This window comes from Notothenia rossii (genome assembly GCF_949606895.1).
Source record: "Notothenia rossii genome assembly, chromosome: 1".
NCBI lineage: Eukaryota > Metazoa > Chordata > Actinopteri > Perciformes > Nototheniidae > Notothenia > Notothenia rossii.
Window position 1 is genome coordinate 8,749,737 of NC_136912.1, and position 18,359 is coordinate 8,768,095.

General features: G+C 39.1%; 1 protein-coding gene across 1 annotated transcript; it reads right to left on the reverse strand.

Annotated features, from left to right (window-relative positions):
* Nucleotides 1-708: 708 nt before the first annotated feature.
* On the reverse strand, nucleotides 709-15,774 carry LOC307045458 (uncharacterized protein). The gene is made up of 2 exons (XM_079691137.1): nucleotides 14,107-15,774; nucleotides 709-3,777 (listed from the first exon to the last, which is right to left on the reverse strand). Exons 1-2 carry the CDS (start codon nucleotides 15,769-15,771, stop codon nucleotides 2,098-2,100), a joined length of 3,345 nt encoding a protein of 1,114 aa, XP_079547263.1. The 5' UTR covers nucleotides 15,772-15,774; the 3' UTR covers nucleotides 709-2,097.
* Nucleotides 15,775-18,359: the final 2,585 nt, after the last annotated feature.

An 18,359-nucleotide genomic window follows, 5' to 3' on the forward strand; every position in this document is an offset into this window, starting at 1 on the left:
CCTTTAAGATTTGTTGTAGGTATGCCCAGGTTTGAACAGGTATGCCCAAGTTTGAACCGTGGTTCAATTTACCCCCTAACCTGGATCAACTTACCCCTACACTGGGGCAAGTTGAGCCACAAAACTTTTTTTTTTAAAGAAGTAATATTTTCACTGCCCTTGATCAAATATTAATTATTATCATTGCCATAGGAGACATCCTGAATTATAGGTGTGTGTTTTCATTTTTACTATGTGTCATTTCTCCTTGCTTAGGACAGCATAACTAAAAAAATGGCTCAATTTACAGTACCCCACTCTCCCCTATCCTGTTAAACTTGCATTAAATACCACAGTACTATTTTTGCAACACCATTTCTTGACTATTTTTAAATCTGGCTCAAAAGGCCTCATACAAATGTGAGGAGATTTCACGCATTACTTTGAGCAACACACAAAACAGCAGTTATTGTTGTTTAGATTCTAAAATTAGATAAAATGTAATCCTGCTTACCTTAAAATATACATATACTGAGCTTGTAAGCACTGAAATAAAAATAAAAATAAAAGGCTATATACCATGTTTTCTAAAATCTTGCCAAATGTATAGATTGGTTTTGATCCTTGGCATACGGAAACCTTTTTCTTTTTGTGTTTTTAAGACTTGTTTCCTGTCATCTGAAATAACACTGAACAGATTACTCACACAAACAACAAAGACCAGTGACCTTGAAATTAGTATATATGTTTTTATTTAAAATTGTAGATGTCAAGATTATTATCTTGGATGAAAGACAACATATTTAACCCGATTCACATTGAGTTCTTGTTGAGTTCAACGAATATACAAATGTGCTGGGAGGGAAATCATTGGAAAAGGCATTTTTGCAAAGTATAAGAAAAGGAGGGTTTCGTGTATGCATGATGAGTTAAAACTGACAACCTGGGAAGAGGTGTATTCTGGCTTTTTGCCAACCCCCGTTAGTCATGTGACCCTCATCACATATCATCCAGTACACACAACAAACACACATAAGTGTTGGCACAATGCAAACAAATGTAGGACATCATTTTGATTCAGCATTTTATATCACAAAGGGGGAAACTAGTTTAATACAAATATGGCAAAACTACAGGAAGCAAATGGTAGGTCTAACTGTTATATCCTTAAAAAATGTAATTAAATCAAACCTAATTTTTCCTTATATTAGTTGTTGGCATTAATACTTGTATAATGCTAAACTCTGTAGTTAGTTACTTCATTGTAAAGAGTAGTTTTTGTCTTTGTGACTCGTAAAAGTGAATGCTATCTCTCTGATATCAGCCCCACTGTTTTCTGCTCTACAGCCGCACAATATCCAATCACTGATAGTGGAAACACACATTTCATCCTACAATCTCTTCCCAAAAAAAGCCATCAACTTGTATTTTTGTTTATGTGAATTAGCCACAGGAAATGTGTCATGAAATACAGATGATGTGTAAACCAGGCCTTCCTGCTCAGTGTTTAGTGCTCGAGTCTCTGCTTTCTCAGACCAAACATCTAGTTTATTTTACTGTCACATATTTACAGATGTCTTTGATTCATAAGCCATTTTACCAGTAATCAATTATAAAACCTGGCATGTAAATATACAAGATAACAGTTATTAACCAAACCATTGTAAACACAAATGAGGATTTATCATATTATTTAGCTTCATTTTAGTTTTCTAGCAGTTTAACTATTACACATATTAAATGTAGTACAGTAGAAGCCTTTCTCTTTAATCAAGCTTTATAACACAATTAAATATGAAATATGTAATGTCATTATCAATTCTAACTAGCTTGACAAATTTGGTGTCATTAGAAACAACCTTTTTTTAAAAAGTTAAAATAAATCTATAGCTTTATCCAACGTTCATAGATATTCTCCACATGTGTTACGATAAAGTGTTGAAGAGATCATAATTTGATTGTTGAGTAGATTAATGCATCCACTTATGTGTTGTATACAGAATCTAAACCATATGTAAATCATTCACCACATTAAACTTATTTTGTAGAAAATACTCTAAATATTGATGTTCGTTCCCTTGAATGAAAACAAATCAACACATTAAATTAGATAAGTGATTAGGTGACTCTGACGGGAGAGATGATCAGAGGTGCAGCGTTATTACGGCCATATTTATTACCAGGATAGAAGTATGGGTAGAGTTTCTCAGTGAAGGAGCAGCCAGTGAAGGAGTAGATAAGAGCTGCAGCATCTACGTCATAAAAGGAGACCAGACCCTCCTCATAATCCACAAACACCCCCACCTTCTTAGGCCGAGACTTCAGAAAAAGACGGACTGACGGAGCACCTTGAGCTTTGTACTCATGTACATTGCTCAAACATATAGTCCAGTAACCATTTTCTGGGCTCAGTGTGATATATCCCTTCCTGTTGATCGACTCTCTGACCACTCCTAAATCCCAGTCGGTCTTTCTTTTAACTTGAACCTCAAAGTAAAATCTGCCTGAAGAGAAACTCTGCTTTCCTAAAACACAATTACAATCAGAAAATCTCTCTGGGTTGTCTGGGAGATTCTTTTCAACATCACCATCGCGGACTTGTTTTCCATCATCAGACAGGATGAGTTTAGGATATGCTGTATCAGGATCAAGAGTCACATCCACTGCGTACCTCTGGATCCTCTTCACTTTAGCTTCAAGCAGCTTCTTCATCTCTTTACCGAGTGTCTCCTCCACCTTAGCCACAGCCTTTACCACCGTCCCCTCATATACCGCTGGGGTCAAACGGAATTTCGTCAAGTCCTTGGAGGGTGGTCGGTGTTTAATGTTTAGGGACTTGACACTTTGTAGAAAATGCAGGTGGTCTTCAGAGTGTGTGACCTGCTCCACCTCAGAACTTCTCTTCTTCAGCTCAGAGATTTCCTGTTCCAACTCTTTGATTAAAGCTTCAGCCTTTTTTTCAGTTGTTTTCTTCTTCGTTTTGATCGTGTTGATGAGATTGGCCTGGCCTCTCTCAACAGACTTCTTCAGAGCAGTGAAGACCTGAACACCTTCTGCTATCTCTCTGTCTGCTTCTTTCTGACTGAGGTCCACTGAGTGTTTGATCTCCTCAATCTTCAGTTGTCTCTTCCAGATCATCTGCTGAGTTTCAGCCTCTTTCTTCCCCAACTCTGCCTTCTTTCTTTCATATCCTTCTTTGAGAGGAACCACATCATGCATCTTGTGGTCTGAAACATGGCAGAGCATACAGACACATGTCTGGTCGGTCTTACAGAACAGCTCCAGAGGTTTATCGTGCTTCGGACACATCCTGTCTTCCAGGTTCTCCACAGGGTCGATCAGCTGATGTCTTTTCAGGCTTGAAGCTGTCAGATGAGGCTCCAGGTGAGTCTCACAGTAGGAGGTCCGACACACCAGGCAGGACTTCAGGGCCTTCAGTTTGGTTTCAGTGCAGACGTCACAGGGAACTTCTGCTGGTTTGAAGACTTGTTGCACTGAGCTGCTGCTGCTGCTGCTGCTGGCTTTCTGTTGAGCCGACTGTCTGAACTGAGCTACCATCTCAGAGATTAAAGGGTTAACGTGCAGCTCAGGTCTTGTGTAGAATTTGTTATTACACATGGGACACTGGCACCAGTAACTTGTATCCCAGTGTTCTTCGATGCAGTCTTTACAGAAGTTGTGCCCACATGGTATAGTGACTGGATCAGTGAACAAATCCAGACAGATGGTGCAGAAAAACTGATCTTCAGATGGCAGGTAGCTTGCAGCAGCCATATCTACACACATAATGAGAAAGAAAACAATTCATATCATATATTGTTTTAAAGAAAGAAGTGTGATAACTTGTAACAAACCATGAGCAACCGTGACCATTTAACTCTGACAGGGTCAAGCATGCAACTCTGGCTTACAGCAATGAAAATATAGGTTCTCGTTTTTTTCTATTGAAAAATAACACTGCTCTTACTTTGTGTCTTGTGTGTGTGATGGACCGTTGGAGCTATGTGCAACTCAAGGCATATGCTCGAACAGGAAGTGCCTGGACGCTGCAATCATGTTGCGCGCACTATCCGTGCTGAGTAGTGATGGGAATTCCGGCTCTTCTTGGTGAGCCGGATCATTTGGCTCGGCTCACCAAGAAGAGCCGGCTCTTTCGGCTCCCAAACGGCTCTTCAGTGTGCCACATATTATACCTTTTATAATTAAATCAAATGTAGCCCTGTTTTGATGTGTATAGGCCTATGTGTACACATATATCACTTAAATTAATCAATTTATCCTTTATACTGAAGTATTCAAAAGTAAAAATTACATAAATACGTAAATGATTTGCTGTGGCCAAATGTTTTCATTGCATTTACAGACTCTTATAACTCTCTGATACCACCCCATGAATGCACTGACTTGCTTGTAGAACCACGCTACACAAAACAGATAGCAACACCTATAAAAACTATTTTTAAAAGGGCTACTGTATCGACATTTTAAAATTATTTTTAAAGAAAAGGCCGATTCTGTGAGCTGCAGCTGACCACGCTCCCCTGCAGGAGAGGGGAGCGTGCTCTGAGATCAGCTGCTGGGCTCTCAGAAGAGGGGGAGAAAAAGAGATCTCCCTCCTCCGTGCTTTATTCTTTGAAGTAAGAGAAGCAACGGAGCAGAAACCCTCCTTTTTACGCAGCGGTCCAGACATAGACATCAAACGGCGACACATATTCAGTTGATATTTACTTTGGCATTATGGCAGGGATATCTAGATACTTTCCAAGGTTTGACATAATGAATTGTGCTACTTTTAAAGCAAGCAACGATGTTTTCAAATCTGTAATCAAAAAGCTCCTCAAAAATACTATTGAAGCAGTTCCTGCCGTTGCTACGTTAGTTCAAACAGTAACAACGGACTATTTTTCTTTAGCAATCAATAAAATCATCTTCTAAATCCATAAAAGCATTTCAATTAATATTGGGAGTCATGCCGTTACTTTGTTGAGAATGTGGCCATGTAATAAGCGGGATAATGTGCACATTGCACATTGCATAATGTGACTTCATGCCGATCTAGATCCCTCCGCAAAAAAGAAGAAGAACCGGCTCGTTCGCGGGCGCGAACCGGCTCCCGTCGTTCACTTAAAAGAGCCGGCTCTTGGAGCCGACACATCACTAGTGCTGAGTGTGAATCAGAATCAGAACACCTTTTATTAGTCCCACAGAGGGGAAATGTGCATCGTTACAGCAGAAAAGAGCCACAGACAGCTTAATGTTACCTATGTTAAGTGTGCTGACTTTTGTATAATGTCCCACTGTCTGGCTACCTGCATAAAGTCAAGTGCTCGGCGCAGTTGTCGGCGAAATGTCGCTCCTCTGTTTTCATTGAAACAGCTCCTTATATCCGTTAGCGCAGCTAGCTAGCAGCGGGCGGCAGGAGCGGGGCTGTCAGCATCAGCTTGTAGATGGTATTTTAAACTCGATGCGCTCTGAAACTACGGGGCGACCGAGGACAAAAAATACACATGCGTTAATCGCGTTAATATAATTAGTGGCGTTAATTTTTTTTTGCGTTAACGCATTAAAAAAATGAAAAGCCCTAGTCAGAAGTGATCAGCCAAATGTAACTAGAGAATGCAATTCCTGAAGACATTTTTAGTGGGAATGCTTTATGCTGAAAAGCTGACGCTAAACTGCTAAGCTGAAATGTAATGTGTAAGAAGAAAGTGAAGAATTTAGATTGAAATGATACATGAACATTGGGGGCTTGAATGTGTGATGAGAGAAGAAAAGAAAGTAAAAAGCCTCGGAAAAGCAGTAGAGTATTTGAACTGCAAACTTTTGAACTAACTTGATGGCGAATGATCCGTCGCCATGCCAACAGCATTTGATGACATCCCATAATACGCTTAGATGAGTAGATGGCTGCATCGTTACCAAACCTGTGAAGTTTTGGGCCGTTTGGAGCATTTTCACTGAAGTTATGAGAAAACCATGTTTCATGGCGAGCATTGTGTTGCCATGGCAACGGCATTTGAAGAAATCTCAAAACTGTCCCGTAAATGTCTTCACGGCTGGACTGTTAGCACACATGTGAAGTTTGAACATTTTCATAGGAGTTATTGCAACATCGTCTTTTATGGCGAGGGATACGCCATAAAAGACATGGAAACGGCATATGATGAAACCCCATAATTGACGTAGAGCTGTTGAGGTATGGAGAGGTGATATACAGATGAAGATTGTGGGACGACCGGACCGTGTCCATTGGAGCTACAGCGACATCGTGTTTTTTGGCGAGGGATGCGTTTCCATGGAAACAGCCTATGGTGAGATCCCAGATTTGGCGTAAAGCTGTTGAGGCATGGACCGGTGATATACAAGCAAAGTTTAGGGGACGATTGGACCGTGTCCATTGGAGTTACAGCAACATCGTGTTTTATGGCGAGGGATGCGTTTCCATGGAAACGGCATATGATGACACCCCATAATTGACGTAGAGCTGTTGAGGGCAGGACCATTAACCATTATCTGAAGTCTGCTGCTCTGAGCATGTCAGTTGGAGTTATGACATCATCATGTTCCATGACACAGGTGTTTATATTTGAGCTAACGACGTGTCAAGAGATCGAAGGTTTCCATGTATGGTGATCAGTGAGAGGAGAGCATTTTCATTGTTCTGAATGACAGATAAACCTCTTACATGTGAACGCTTTTTGAAGAACCGTAACAGATATCTGTGAAATTTCAAAGCGTGAAGCATGTCAAGGAACTTGAGCATCTGAAGTTTGCTTTTTGTGTACTTTCAGGTTAATAATGTGGCCTTTTTAGTAGATTAACTAAAAGGTGTGCGGCTGCTGTGGTGGGGAAAGATGAGGCTGAACTTACAATGGGGTTTAATGGAGACATGTTGAATGTTTTTGTCACTTCATGCACTCAAGAGGCATTTTGTTTAATTTTTTTGCTTAATTTTTTTATATATTTCAAGCTACGAGATGTTTTCCTACGTTTGTCATAAACAATTATGTCTCAGGAATGTAGGGTTTGGGAATTATGGCAGTTTAAAAGAAAATATGAAGGCACAATTAAATCTTTCCTCCACTCTAACTGTGACATCACGCACTCTAAAATCTGAAGAAGGCCTCTGTACCAAGGTTTGAACAATGTTTAATATATCTAAAAGTAAGAATCAGATTTAAAAGTTGTGTTACACGAATAATGTCAGAAAGATGTGTAACATTTTAAAGTTGGAATGAGGTTTATGAGTGAAAGTATGAAGGAGCAGTTAGCAGTTGAAGAAGGAGCAGTTGAAGTTGCATGAAGATTGTTGAAGTCTGAAGAGTTTCTCCATTGACTTCCATGTTAAAAATGTAATGAATGATGGGATGTCTCTCTGGAACTATGAAACTTATGAATGATAAAAGCAATAGCCATCGATTCCCGACCGAGCTGAACGTTTTGATGTTCGAACGGAGTTTCTGCGATGTGGGAGAAGAAGAAGCGCAAAATAACCTGGCGGAATAATAAAGAATTTTGTGCGTAGCATAACAGATAGTTGGAATGCTGTGTCAGCATTCCCAATAAATAAGAGCAGGAGAGCAGAAGTGAATCAAAACTCCTCACCACAGAGATTCAGTTACAAGTAGTGTTGTAGTCGAGACAACCTTATCCGAGACCAAGACATTACCAATACATTACCAAGACCGAAGAGTAGCAAGACCAAGACAAGACCAAGACTTTAAGAGGGCGAGACCGAATCAAGACCGGAACCTGACTACTGTGAATCCAACACTACATGATACACTTACAATACCATGTGTAAGATACCATAGTCAATTTGATCTGAAAGATCCACATCATCATAAAAAGATAAAATATATAAATTCAACTTCATCATATTTATTCAAAAAGTTATCCTTTTCATATAAAAACAGTAACATAGTAAGAACATAATATAAAACATCATAATATAAATGTTACGGTATATAGGTCTAAGCAACAAAGAACAAAACAACCAACCAGGAACCCCCACACACACACACACACACACACACACACACACACACACACACACACACACACACACACACACACACACACACACACACACACACACACACCCCTTCACTGCAAGACCGTTTGAGTGTAGCAGCTGGTATAGACCATAGCAACATGAATGTCGCCAGTTGTCATGACTCAACTTATACTGCAACACAAGTCTCGAGTACTACAACACAAGTTACAAGTTACTAAATCAGAATCAGAATACCTTTATTAGTCCCACAGAGGGACATTTTACAAAGTACTAAAAGCTGATACAAAGAGACTGTTTAAGCTGTTTAAAGTGGACTCTATATATGGTCATGTTGTTAGAGTTGGGTGGAGATTTCGTCTGAGTAGAGCTGAAGTTTTGTGTTAATCCTGCTTGTTTAAGGGTAAATATAATCAGATGTACTCACCAGTGTTTGACAGAGACTCTGCTGTGTTGTTGAGAAAGATCTGATGAACTCAGTTTGTATTTTCTTTAGACAGAAACAGAGACTAGTCTCGACTGCAGTGTGGCTGCCTCTCTAAATAACATAACTTTCGTTTCCTGAGTGTGACGTGTAAGCTCTCCTCTTTCCACTGTAGCTCCTCCTCTCACTGCAGCTGGTGCTTCCCTCCCTCTGATCTGCATGGGTATTGAGAAATACCAGGTTTTCTCTGATAGTTAGGGAGCAAAGGCTCTGCTTCACAGGTGTGTCAAGCTGTTTCTTATCTTTATTATGATCAGGTTTTACTTTAATCAGAAGAGTTCAGTTACATTTATTGGACACACATGTCAGTTAAATGTCAGGGATGACATAATCCACATCCATACAACAAGTACAATATGTATCTACTCTAAAACAGAAATCTATATACAATAAAATAAACTAAAGGCCTTTTAGACATTGAATATGTAACATTAGTTGTCATGATAACAAGGAAGAGGAGTGTTTTCTCTCAGGCAGCATCCCTTATGGATCATTATGGCATTTTGTTGCCTGAATTAAAGCAATCATGTTATCCTGTTCTCACTTTTTCCTCGTGAGATATTGGGTCTCGATTGATGAGGTTGTTAGGAAACATAACAACATGTTAAATTCCCTCATTAAGCTAAGAAAATATTGTTTTAGCTACATCATAACTAACTTATTGTGCATTCACAACTGTACAATCCAGTTGTAATTTTATTTTATGGCCCCAAAACACATCACACCACATATTTAAGTAAGACGTTTGATTATATTCGCTCATTATATTCCTTATAGTGAAGACAGTGGATAATAATGTTATCTGACTATAATAGACTTAATAGACTGACAATTATTGTTACAGTGGATGAAGGGGGTGGGGTGTCTAAAGTCAAAGATGAATCTTGATTGGGCCAAATTTGACCCCGAGTCACTCAAAACAATGCTGCTGGGTCTTCCCAGACCCGAACACCAAATTATACACTTTTTTTTTTGAGACCTTCAAACTTAGCTAAAATTGTAAAAATCCGTTTTGTAGTGTTTATATGGCTGTTGTGGAGGATATCATGAAGCCTTGTTCCGATAAAAAAAACTAGTGCGTAGTTATTATATAATTTGAACTTGAAACGGGTCACGGGAGACCCGAACACAACACTAGGGTTAAAGTGACGTGCACATTTTCCCTGGCTTAAAAGCAAAAGGGGATACTGTTCCAGTTTAAATTTGACGTTTTTAATATGTGAATTTCTGATTCCAATTGTGTGTACTGGTCATTTAAAAAACAAACAAACAAGGAAACTGTTTACCGATTCAAATCACAGACCAGTTTAGTCGACTTGTATTGTTACAGGTCTACGTGTTGCAAGGACCTTTGATAGTCTGATCATTTGATGTCCCCACATCTGGACCAATTAACAAAAAGCTTTGCCAACTAGATGAGTTTAGAATACAAACTCTAAGTCTGATAATCGCTAATGATACATGACCAATGCAATGTGTGCTTATTGAAAGTAGGACGAAAAACATGTTGTAATACTGTTTGCAGTCTACACAGGCCTAAAACTTCCTTTATCGTTCAGACATCTCCAAACAAACCAGTTGTTAAATGTCAGTGAACTGATGCCAAAGTTAATGCCCTGCCCAGAGGCTGAGTTTCCACAGAGGAAAGTTGTCGGATGGCTGCATTAATCAAAATTCATAGGCTATAGTATATTATTTATTCAAACAGAGGAGAATCAAAATATTATGTTGGGTAACACTTTATATTAAGGTACACAATTTCACCATCAACTAGTTGTTAATTAACATGCATATTAGCAGTATATTGGCTCTTTATTAGTCATTATAAAACAAATATTAATGCCTTATTCTACATGACCATATTCTACAAGTAATAGGCCATTAGTTGAGAGATTTCCTCAATAACCCTCTAATTAGTGCTTACTTATTGCAAGTAAGGAAGTTGTTGTACATGAGGTTTGGTCTTAATATGCTCTGCTCAATATGGGCCTAATAAGGCAGTTGTACCACAAGAATAGTAATTCTCCCATAATAAAACTTAACAAATATGATCTGTTCTTATGTAACAAGACATGGTACTATAAGTGTTAATTAAGTCCAAATAACTCAAAATTAGGTATTTCTATCTAAGGATATGTTCCCTATTTTAAAGTCAAGTCTTGTTCATAACCAATAAGCTAGTAATTTGACTCTAATTGACCTGAACAGGTTCCCTATTCTAAAGTTGCCTCCTTTTCACACTTTGTAAATACATGATAGCACACAACTACTGAAATTAACCTCAACAGTACATGAACAAAGTAGGCTCACGTTGAAATATCTGTTTTATTAATGAACAACTAAAGAGAGGTTCAGACACATCCCAAAACATGTCAAGTTTCTCCAAGGCTGAGAACACATATGCAGCCTGTACTTTTTAACAAAAACTGATTTTTAACAGTTTATGTATTTGTGATCATACTGTGTGACCTGCGTGTATGTACTTACACAATAGCTGTACTGTTCTCCCTATGTGTTTTACTGTCTCAGTGTGAACATAGATTAAACAGCCAGCCAAACTCTTTTGAGAGCCAGGGAATGAGCAGCCATGCTCCTTTATTGACTTATCTGACATTCAAACGGAGTGAAACTATAAAAAAAGTTAAAAAGGCACTTACTAACCTTTTTTATAATTTTCGAATCATAAATCTAATCGATAGATTTAATTATGATCAATAGATTTATGATTAGAAAATTATAAAAGTAGGGTAGACATGTGGAGATGATCCGACTGAACAAAACGTGATCCGTCTCTTAAAAGTGTTTCAACCACAGACCTTATTTCGAGCTATTTTCCAAAATCCTATGGAGAAATTTCATTGGGTTTTTTTCGAGGGAACCGGAAGAAACGTACTTCTGGGTTTTAGGACGCGTCACTGTGGCACTCTATTGAGGAAAAACTCTCAACTAATGACCTATTACTTGTAGATTACGGTCATGTAGAATAAGGAATTAACAAGTGTTTTATAATGACTACTAAAGCGCCAATATACTGCAATATGCATGTTAATTAACAGCTAATTGACGGTGAATTTGTGCACCTTAATATAAAGTGTTACCAACCTGATGAACTCAGTTAGTTTTAGGTTCCTTTTGAGAGAAACCAATGTGTCTTATTCCTTTCAACTACTACCTGTTACTGAAGCTCTTTTTAGAGGGATTTTGATTCACAAACTTTAGAGTTGAAGATGTTACTGTACCTATAGATGAGTTAATTTTGTTAAAGCAAATCACTGAGCTCTGTAGGCACTCTATGAGAAGCAGAAGTGTAAGAATACTTCATATCACTTGCTACCCTTAGCCCAAAAAATCTTCCTGGTTAATTAGGATCATTGATGGATGCCTTTAAGCATTTTTAGGGTTGTTAGAAAAATGTAAACTCTTGTAACATCAGGCTTATTTTTTGCCACCAACTAAAATCTCTTGACAAAGACATATACATATGCAGGTAGCATGGTCATAGTTGAACTATTACATCGACCACCATTGAAAAAACCCATTTGTCCTTGGTCATGATGAGAGGTTATCCTGTACATGTGTAACACAAACTGTGTCTCCTCATCAGTGTTTGGTTTACAGTACAGTGACTCCATTTATCTTTCCTTTGTGTTGTGCTCCATCCAGTGGACACTCTGTGCCATAACACCAGGAAGTGGTGGAAGTGTGTCATTATAGTGTAGTACAACAACAGCAACAAAAACACAATGAACTCAGTGCTGAGGACTATAAGGTATTATCCTGTTAAGTTTGCATTAAATAGCAGAGTACTATTTTTGCAATACCTTTTACTGACTTTTTTAAAATCTGGCTTGAAAGGCCTTATGAAAATGTTAGGAGATGTTTCATGCATAACTTCGAACAACACATAAAACAGCAGTTATTGTTGTTTAGAATCTAAAATCAGCTAACATGTAATCCTGCTTACCTTAAAATATATATACTGTATACTGAGATTTGAACCACTGAAATATAAAATAAAATAAAAGGCTATTTGCCATGTTTTTTAAAATCTTGCCTGATTTATAGATTTGTTTTTGATCCTTGACATACGGAGACCCAACAAGTTTTCCTATTGTGTTTTTAAGACTTGTTTCCTGTCATCTGAAATAACACTGAACACATTACTCAGACGAACAACAAAGACCAGTGACCTTGAAATTAGTATATTTGTATTTTTTATTTAAAATTGTGCTTGTGAAGATTGTTATCTTGGATGAAAGACAACATATTTAATCCGTTTCACATTGAGTTCTTGTTGAGTTCAGTGATTATAAAAATGTGCTGGGAGGGAAATCATTTGAAAAGGCATTTTTGCAAAGTATAAGAAAAGGAGGGTTTTGTGTATGCATGATGAGTTAAAACTGAGAACCTGGGAAGAGGTATATTCTGGCTTTTTGCCAATCACGTTAGTCATGTGACCCTCATCACATTTCACCCAGTTGTTTCTACCCCCCCTACCAAACACACATGAGTGTTGACACAATGCAAACAAATGTAGGACATCATGTTGATTCAGCGTTTTATATCACAAAGGAGGAAACTAGTTTTATAAAGATATGGCAAAACTACAGGAAGTAAATGGTAGGTCTAATTGTTATACCCTTAAAGAGTATCATTCAATAAATTTAAATGTTTCCTTATATGAGTTGTTGCCATACATACTCGTATAATGCTAAACTCTGTAGTTAGTTACTTATTTGTACTCATCAAAGTGAATGCTATCTCACTGATATCAGCCCCACTGTGTTCTGCTCGACAGCCGTACAATATCCAATCACTGATAGTGGAAACAAACATTTCTTCCTACAAACTTTTACACAAAAATACATCAACTTATATTTTTTTAATTATGAATTAGCCACAGGAAATGTGTCATGAAATACAGATGATGTGTAAACCAGGCCTTCCTGTTCAGTGTTTAGTGCTCGAGTCTCTGCTTTCTCAGACCAAACATCTAGTTTATTTGACTGTTTTCTTAACTCACAATCACATTACAGATGTCTTTGATTCATAAGCCATTTTACCAGTAATCAATTATAAAACCTGGAATGTAAATATACAAGTTAACAGTTATTAACCAAACACATTTTAACACAAATGAGGATTTATCATATTATTTAGCTTCATTTGAGTTTTTCTAGCAGTATAACTATTACACATATTGTATTAAGTACACAGTAGAGGCATTAATAGGCCTTTCTATTAAATGAAGCTTTATAACAATTTATTATAAAACATTTAATGTTATTATCAATTCTAACTATAGCTTGACAAATTTGATGTCATTAGAAACAACCTTTTTTTTTTTTTAAAGTTACAATAAATCTTTAGCTTTACCAACGATCATAGATATTCTCCATATGTGTTACGATTAATTGTTGAAGAGATAATTATTGGATTGTTGAGTAGATTAATGAATCCACTTATGTGTTGTATACAGAATCTAAACCATATGTTAATCAGTCACCACAGTAAACGTATCTTTTGGAAAATAAGATGGAAACTATACAGTTTTGACTCTAAAAATCGATGTTCGTTTCCTTGAATGAAAACAAATCAACAGATGAAATAAGATGAGTGATTAGGTGACTCTGACAGGAGAGATGATCAGAGGTGCAGTGTTTTCACGGCCACATTTAAGACCAGGACTAAAAAATGGGTAGAGTTTCTCAGTGAAGGAGCAGCCAGTGAAGGAGTAGATCAGAGCTGCAGCATCTACGTCAAAAAAGGAGACCAGACCCTTCTCATAATCCACAAACACCCCCACCTTCTTTGGCCTTGACTTCAGAGAGAGACGGACAGAATGAGCATCATTGGCTTCGTACTCATTTCCATTTGTCAGACATATAGTCCAGTAACCGAACTGAGAGCTCAGTGTGATCTCTCCCTTCCTGTTGATCGACTCTCTGGCCACTCCTAAATACCATTCAGTCTTTCTTTTAACTTGAACCTCAAAGTAAAATCTGCCTGAAGAGAAACTCTGCTTTCCTAAAACACAGATATCATCAGAGAATCTCTCTGGGTTGTCTGGGAGCCTTATCTTTACATCACCATACCTCACTTGTTTCCCATCATCAGACAGGATGAAAGTGGGATTTGCAGTATCAGGATCAAGAGTCACATCCACTGCGTACCTCTGGACCCTCTTCAGCTCAGCTTCAATCAGCTTCTTCATCTCTTTACTGAGTGTCTCCTCCAGCTGAACCACAGCTCTCACCACAGCTCCCTTCACAGTCCCTTCATATGATGATGGAGGGATGCTGACCTTTGTCCAGTCCTTGGTGGGTGATGGGTGTTGGAGGTTTAGGGACTGGACACCCTGGAGAACGTGGAGGTGGTCTTCAGACCGTGAGAGATGCTCAACCTTTGCAACTCTCTTCTTCAGCTGAGAGATTTCCTGTTCCAGCTCTTTGATGAAGTCTTCAGCCTGTTTCATTCTCATGTTCTGCTTCCCTTCTATTGTTTGGATGAACTCATTCAGGTTTCTCTCAACAGACTTCTTCAGAGCAGTGAAGACCTGAACTCCTTCTGCTTTCTCTCTGTCTGCTACTTTCTTACTGAGGTCGACTGAGTGTTTGATCTCCTCAATCTTCAGTCGTCTCTTCCGAATCATTTCCTCACTTCTAGCCTCTTTATTTCCCAGCGCTGCCTTCTCCCCTTCATATCCTTCTTTCAGAGGAACCACATCATGCATCTTGTGGTCTGAAACATGGCAGAGCATACAGACACATGTGTGGTCGGTCTTACAGAACAGCTCCAGAGGTTTATCGTGCTTCAGACACATCCTGTCTTCCAGGTTCTCCACAGGGTCGATCAGCTGATGACTTTTCAGACTTGAGGCTGTCAGGTGAGGCTCCAGGTGAGTCTCACAGTAGGAGGTCAGACACACCAGGCAGGACTTCAGGGCCTTCAGTTTGGTTTCAGTGCAGACGTCACAGGGAACCTCTGCTGGTTTGAAGACGTGTTGCTCTGAGCTGCTGCTGCTGCTGGCTTTCTGTTGAGCCGACTGTCTGAACTGAGCGACCATCTCAGAGATGAAAGTGTTGACCCTCAAATCTGGTCTTGTATTAAAAGCCTCTTTACACATTGGACACTGGCACCTGTCACTTGTATCCCAGTGTTCAGTGATGCAGGTTTTACAGAAGTTGTGTCCACATGGTATAGTGACTGGATCAGTGAACAAATCCAGACAGATGGAGCAGAGAAACTGATCTTCAGATGGCAGGTAGCTTGCAGCAGCCATATCTACACACATAATGAGAATGAAAAGAAAAAACATTTAAAACATCAATCATCAATTCAAATCATATATTGTTTTAAAGAAAGAAGTGTGATAACTTGTAACAAGCCATGGGCAACCGTGACCATTTAACTCTGACAGGGTCAAGCATGCAACTCTTCAAATCATTTCTATTGAAAAATGGCACTGCTCTTCTTACTGTGTGACCATAACAATTAATTTCTACGAGCTGCTTCACATTAAAAGCCTCCAACTGTTTCTCTAATGGAAAGACTTTATTTTGAAACAGCTAGAGGAAATGGGTAAAAGCATTATGTAGGAAGTGATCAGCAAACCATAATAATAGCAAGAAAGCAGAAGTGAAAACAAATTCCTCACAACATAGATTCAGTTACAAGTTACTAAAGCACTAAGAGCCAGTGGCGGCCAGCCCATAGGGGCGCTAGGGGCGCCACCCCCCCTCTTCCCACATGTTTGATTGTCATTAAAAATATATTTGTAAAAAAAAAAAATTATTTTATTTTTGTATCATCAGTCAAATGTATAATTTACAATAAAATCTCGTTTAAAATTGTTTTACGATGTCTAAAGTTACTGATACGTCACATGTTTCCCGCCTGGCGTGTATCATTACCCTCTCTCGTCCGGGCGGTAAGAAAGGAGCCCTCAGCCAGAGCAGCAGCAGCCAAGCTGACTGTTGCTATCTGTAAACTATGCCGCCGAAACATAATTTCCGCCAATCAGCGTCGTCAGATCTGATGCTCAAAGGGCGCCCTGTCAGCGCCCTGGCCTGTGTGTCTGTGAGTTGTTTAGACTCGTATCCAAGGTGACGCTACAGTAGTTGTCGAGGATGGCTGCGTCTGCAGGTGGAGACTTTGGTGCTAGTGGATCGCCGGAGCTGTAGATTAACATTTACATGCTTATTGTAGTTGTAAGGGCAATGCCTGTAGCACCATGGAGCAGCATATGTGTGGGCTGGACCTGTATTTTACAGGAAAGGAGTGATCAGAGGGTCGAGTTGTTGATTCTTGTTCAGTTTTCATCTTCCTCATCCTCTCAGACTTTGAGTTGCGCGTGCTGCTAAAGAGACGCGCTACCATGGAAACCAAACAATGGTGTAGCTAAAGTCAGAGTGGAAACAGACGTGAGTAAACCTGTTTTACGTCAGAAATCGGGAGAAATGCGGGAGTCTCCCGCAAAAAATCGGGAGGGTTGGCAAGTATGACACACACACACACACACACACACACACACACACACACACACACACACACACACACACACACACACAAAATAATAATTTGAGTGTTCCCAAAAGCACCAGTGTTCTGTTTGTGTGGGCCTACTGTACTGTTGCACAGTTTTGGAAGATTCATAGCTAACCACACTGAAGATTATGGATTATCTCGTATTTTTAAGCCCACCCTCTAACATAACCAGAAGTCATAATTTAAGGGGTCATTTCTCAAAAGATATTTCCGGGGGACGATCCCCCGGACCGCCCTAGTATGGTTTGGTCACCATTTCCATAGCCCCACCAAAAATATTTTCCGCCAGCCGCCACTGCTAAGAGCTGATACAAAGAGACTGTTTAAAGTGGACTCTATATCATATGTATGGTCATGTTGTTAGAGAAAAACAAGTTGGACGAAAAGGGTGGAGCTTTCTCCTGAGAATGGCTGTTTTGTGTTAATCCTTCTTGTTTAAGGGTAAATATAATCAGCTGTACTCACCAGTGTTTGACAGAGACTCTGCTGTGTTGTTGAAAAAGATCTGATGAACTCAGTTTGTATTTTCTTTAGACAGAAACAGAGACTAGTCTCGACTGCAGTGTTGCTGCCTCTCTGACTAACTTAACTTTCGTTTCTTGTGTGTGACGTGTAAGCTCTCCTCTTTCCAGTGTAGCTCCTCCTCTCACTGCAGCTGGTTTGTTCCCTCCCTCTGATCTGCATGGGTATTGAGAAATACCAGGTGTTCTCTGATAGTTAGGGAGCAAAGGTGGTGCTTTACACGTGTGAGGAGTGAGGTGTGTCAAAGCTGTTTCTAATCTTTATTATGATGAACCTTTTCAGTTACATTCATTTGAAACACATGTCAGTAAAATGTCATGGATGACATAATCTACATAGTTAAAGACTTATTTCCATTGTAGAACTTAAACTTGAACTATACTGGTTTCCCGTCTCCCACCGCATCAACTACAAAATACTGCTCCTTACTTACAAAGCCCCCCCCCTACCTCACTGACCTCCTCACCCCCTACCAACCCCAACGGTCCCTCAGATCGACCTCAGCCGGTCTCCTTTCCATCTCTAAACCCAAACTCTGCAGCTTCTGGGACATGTTTTATTATTATGATTAGTAATGTAGACAACATAGCTTCATCAAATGTACAACAAGTACAATATGTATCTACTCTAAAACAGGAATCTACGGTATATACAATCAAATGAACTAAAGGCCTTTTAGACATTGAATATGTAACGTTAGTTGTCATGATAACAAGGAAGACGAGTGTTTTCTCTCAGGCAGCATCCCTTATGGATCATTATGGCATTTTGTTGCCTGAATTAAAACAATCATGTTATCCTGTTCTCACTTTT

Bases quoted from the DNA above. Each gene is read 5' to 3' on its own strand.
- LOC307045458 (XM_079691137.1), bottom strand. From the start codon at position 15,771: ATGTGTGTAGATATGGCTGCTGCAAGCTACCTGCCATCTGAAGATCAG. The intron at 3,778-14,106 runs GTCACCTAATCA...ATATGAATTGTT, and splicing joins TGATCATCTCTCCTGTCAGA to TTCTTTCTCATTATGTGTGT.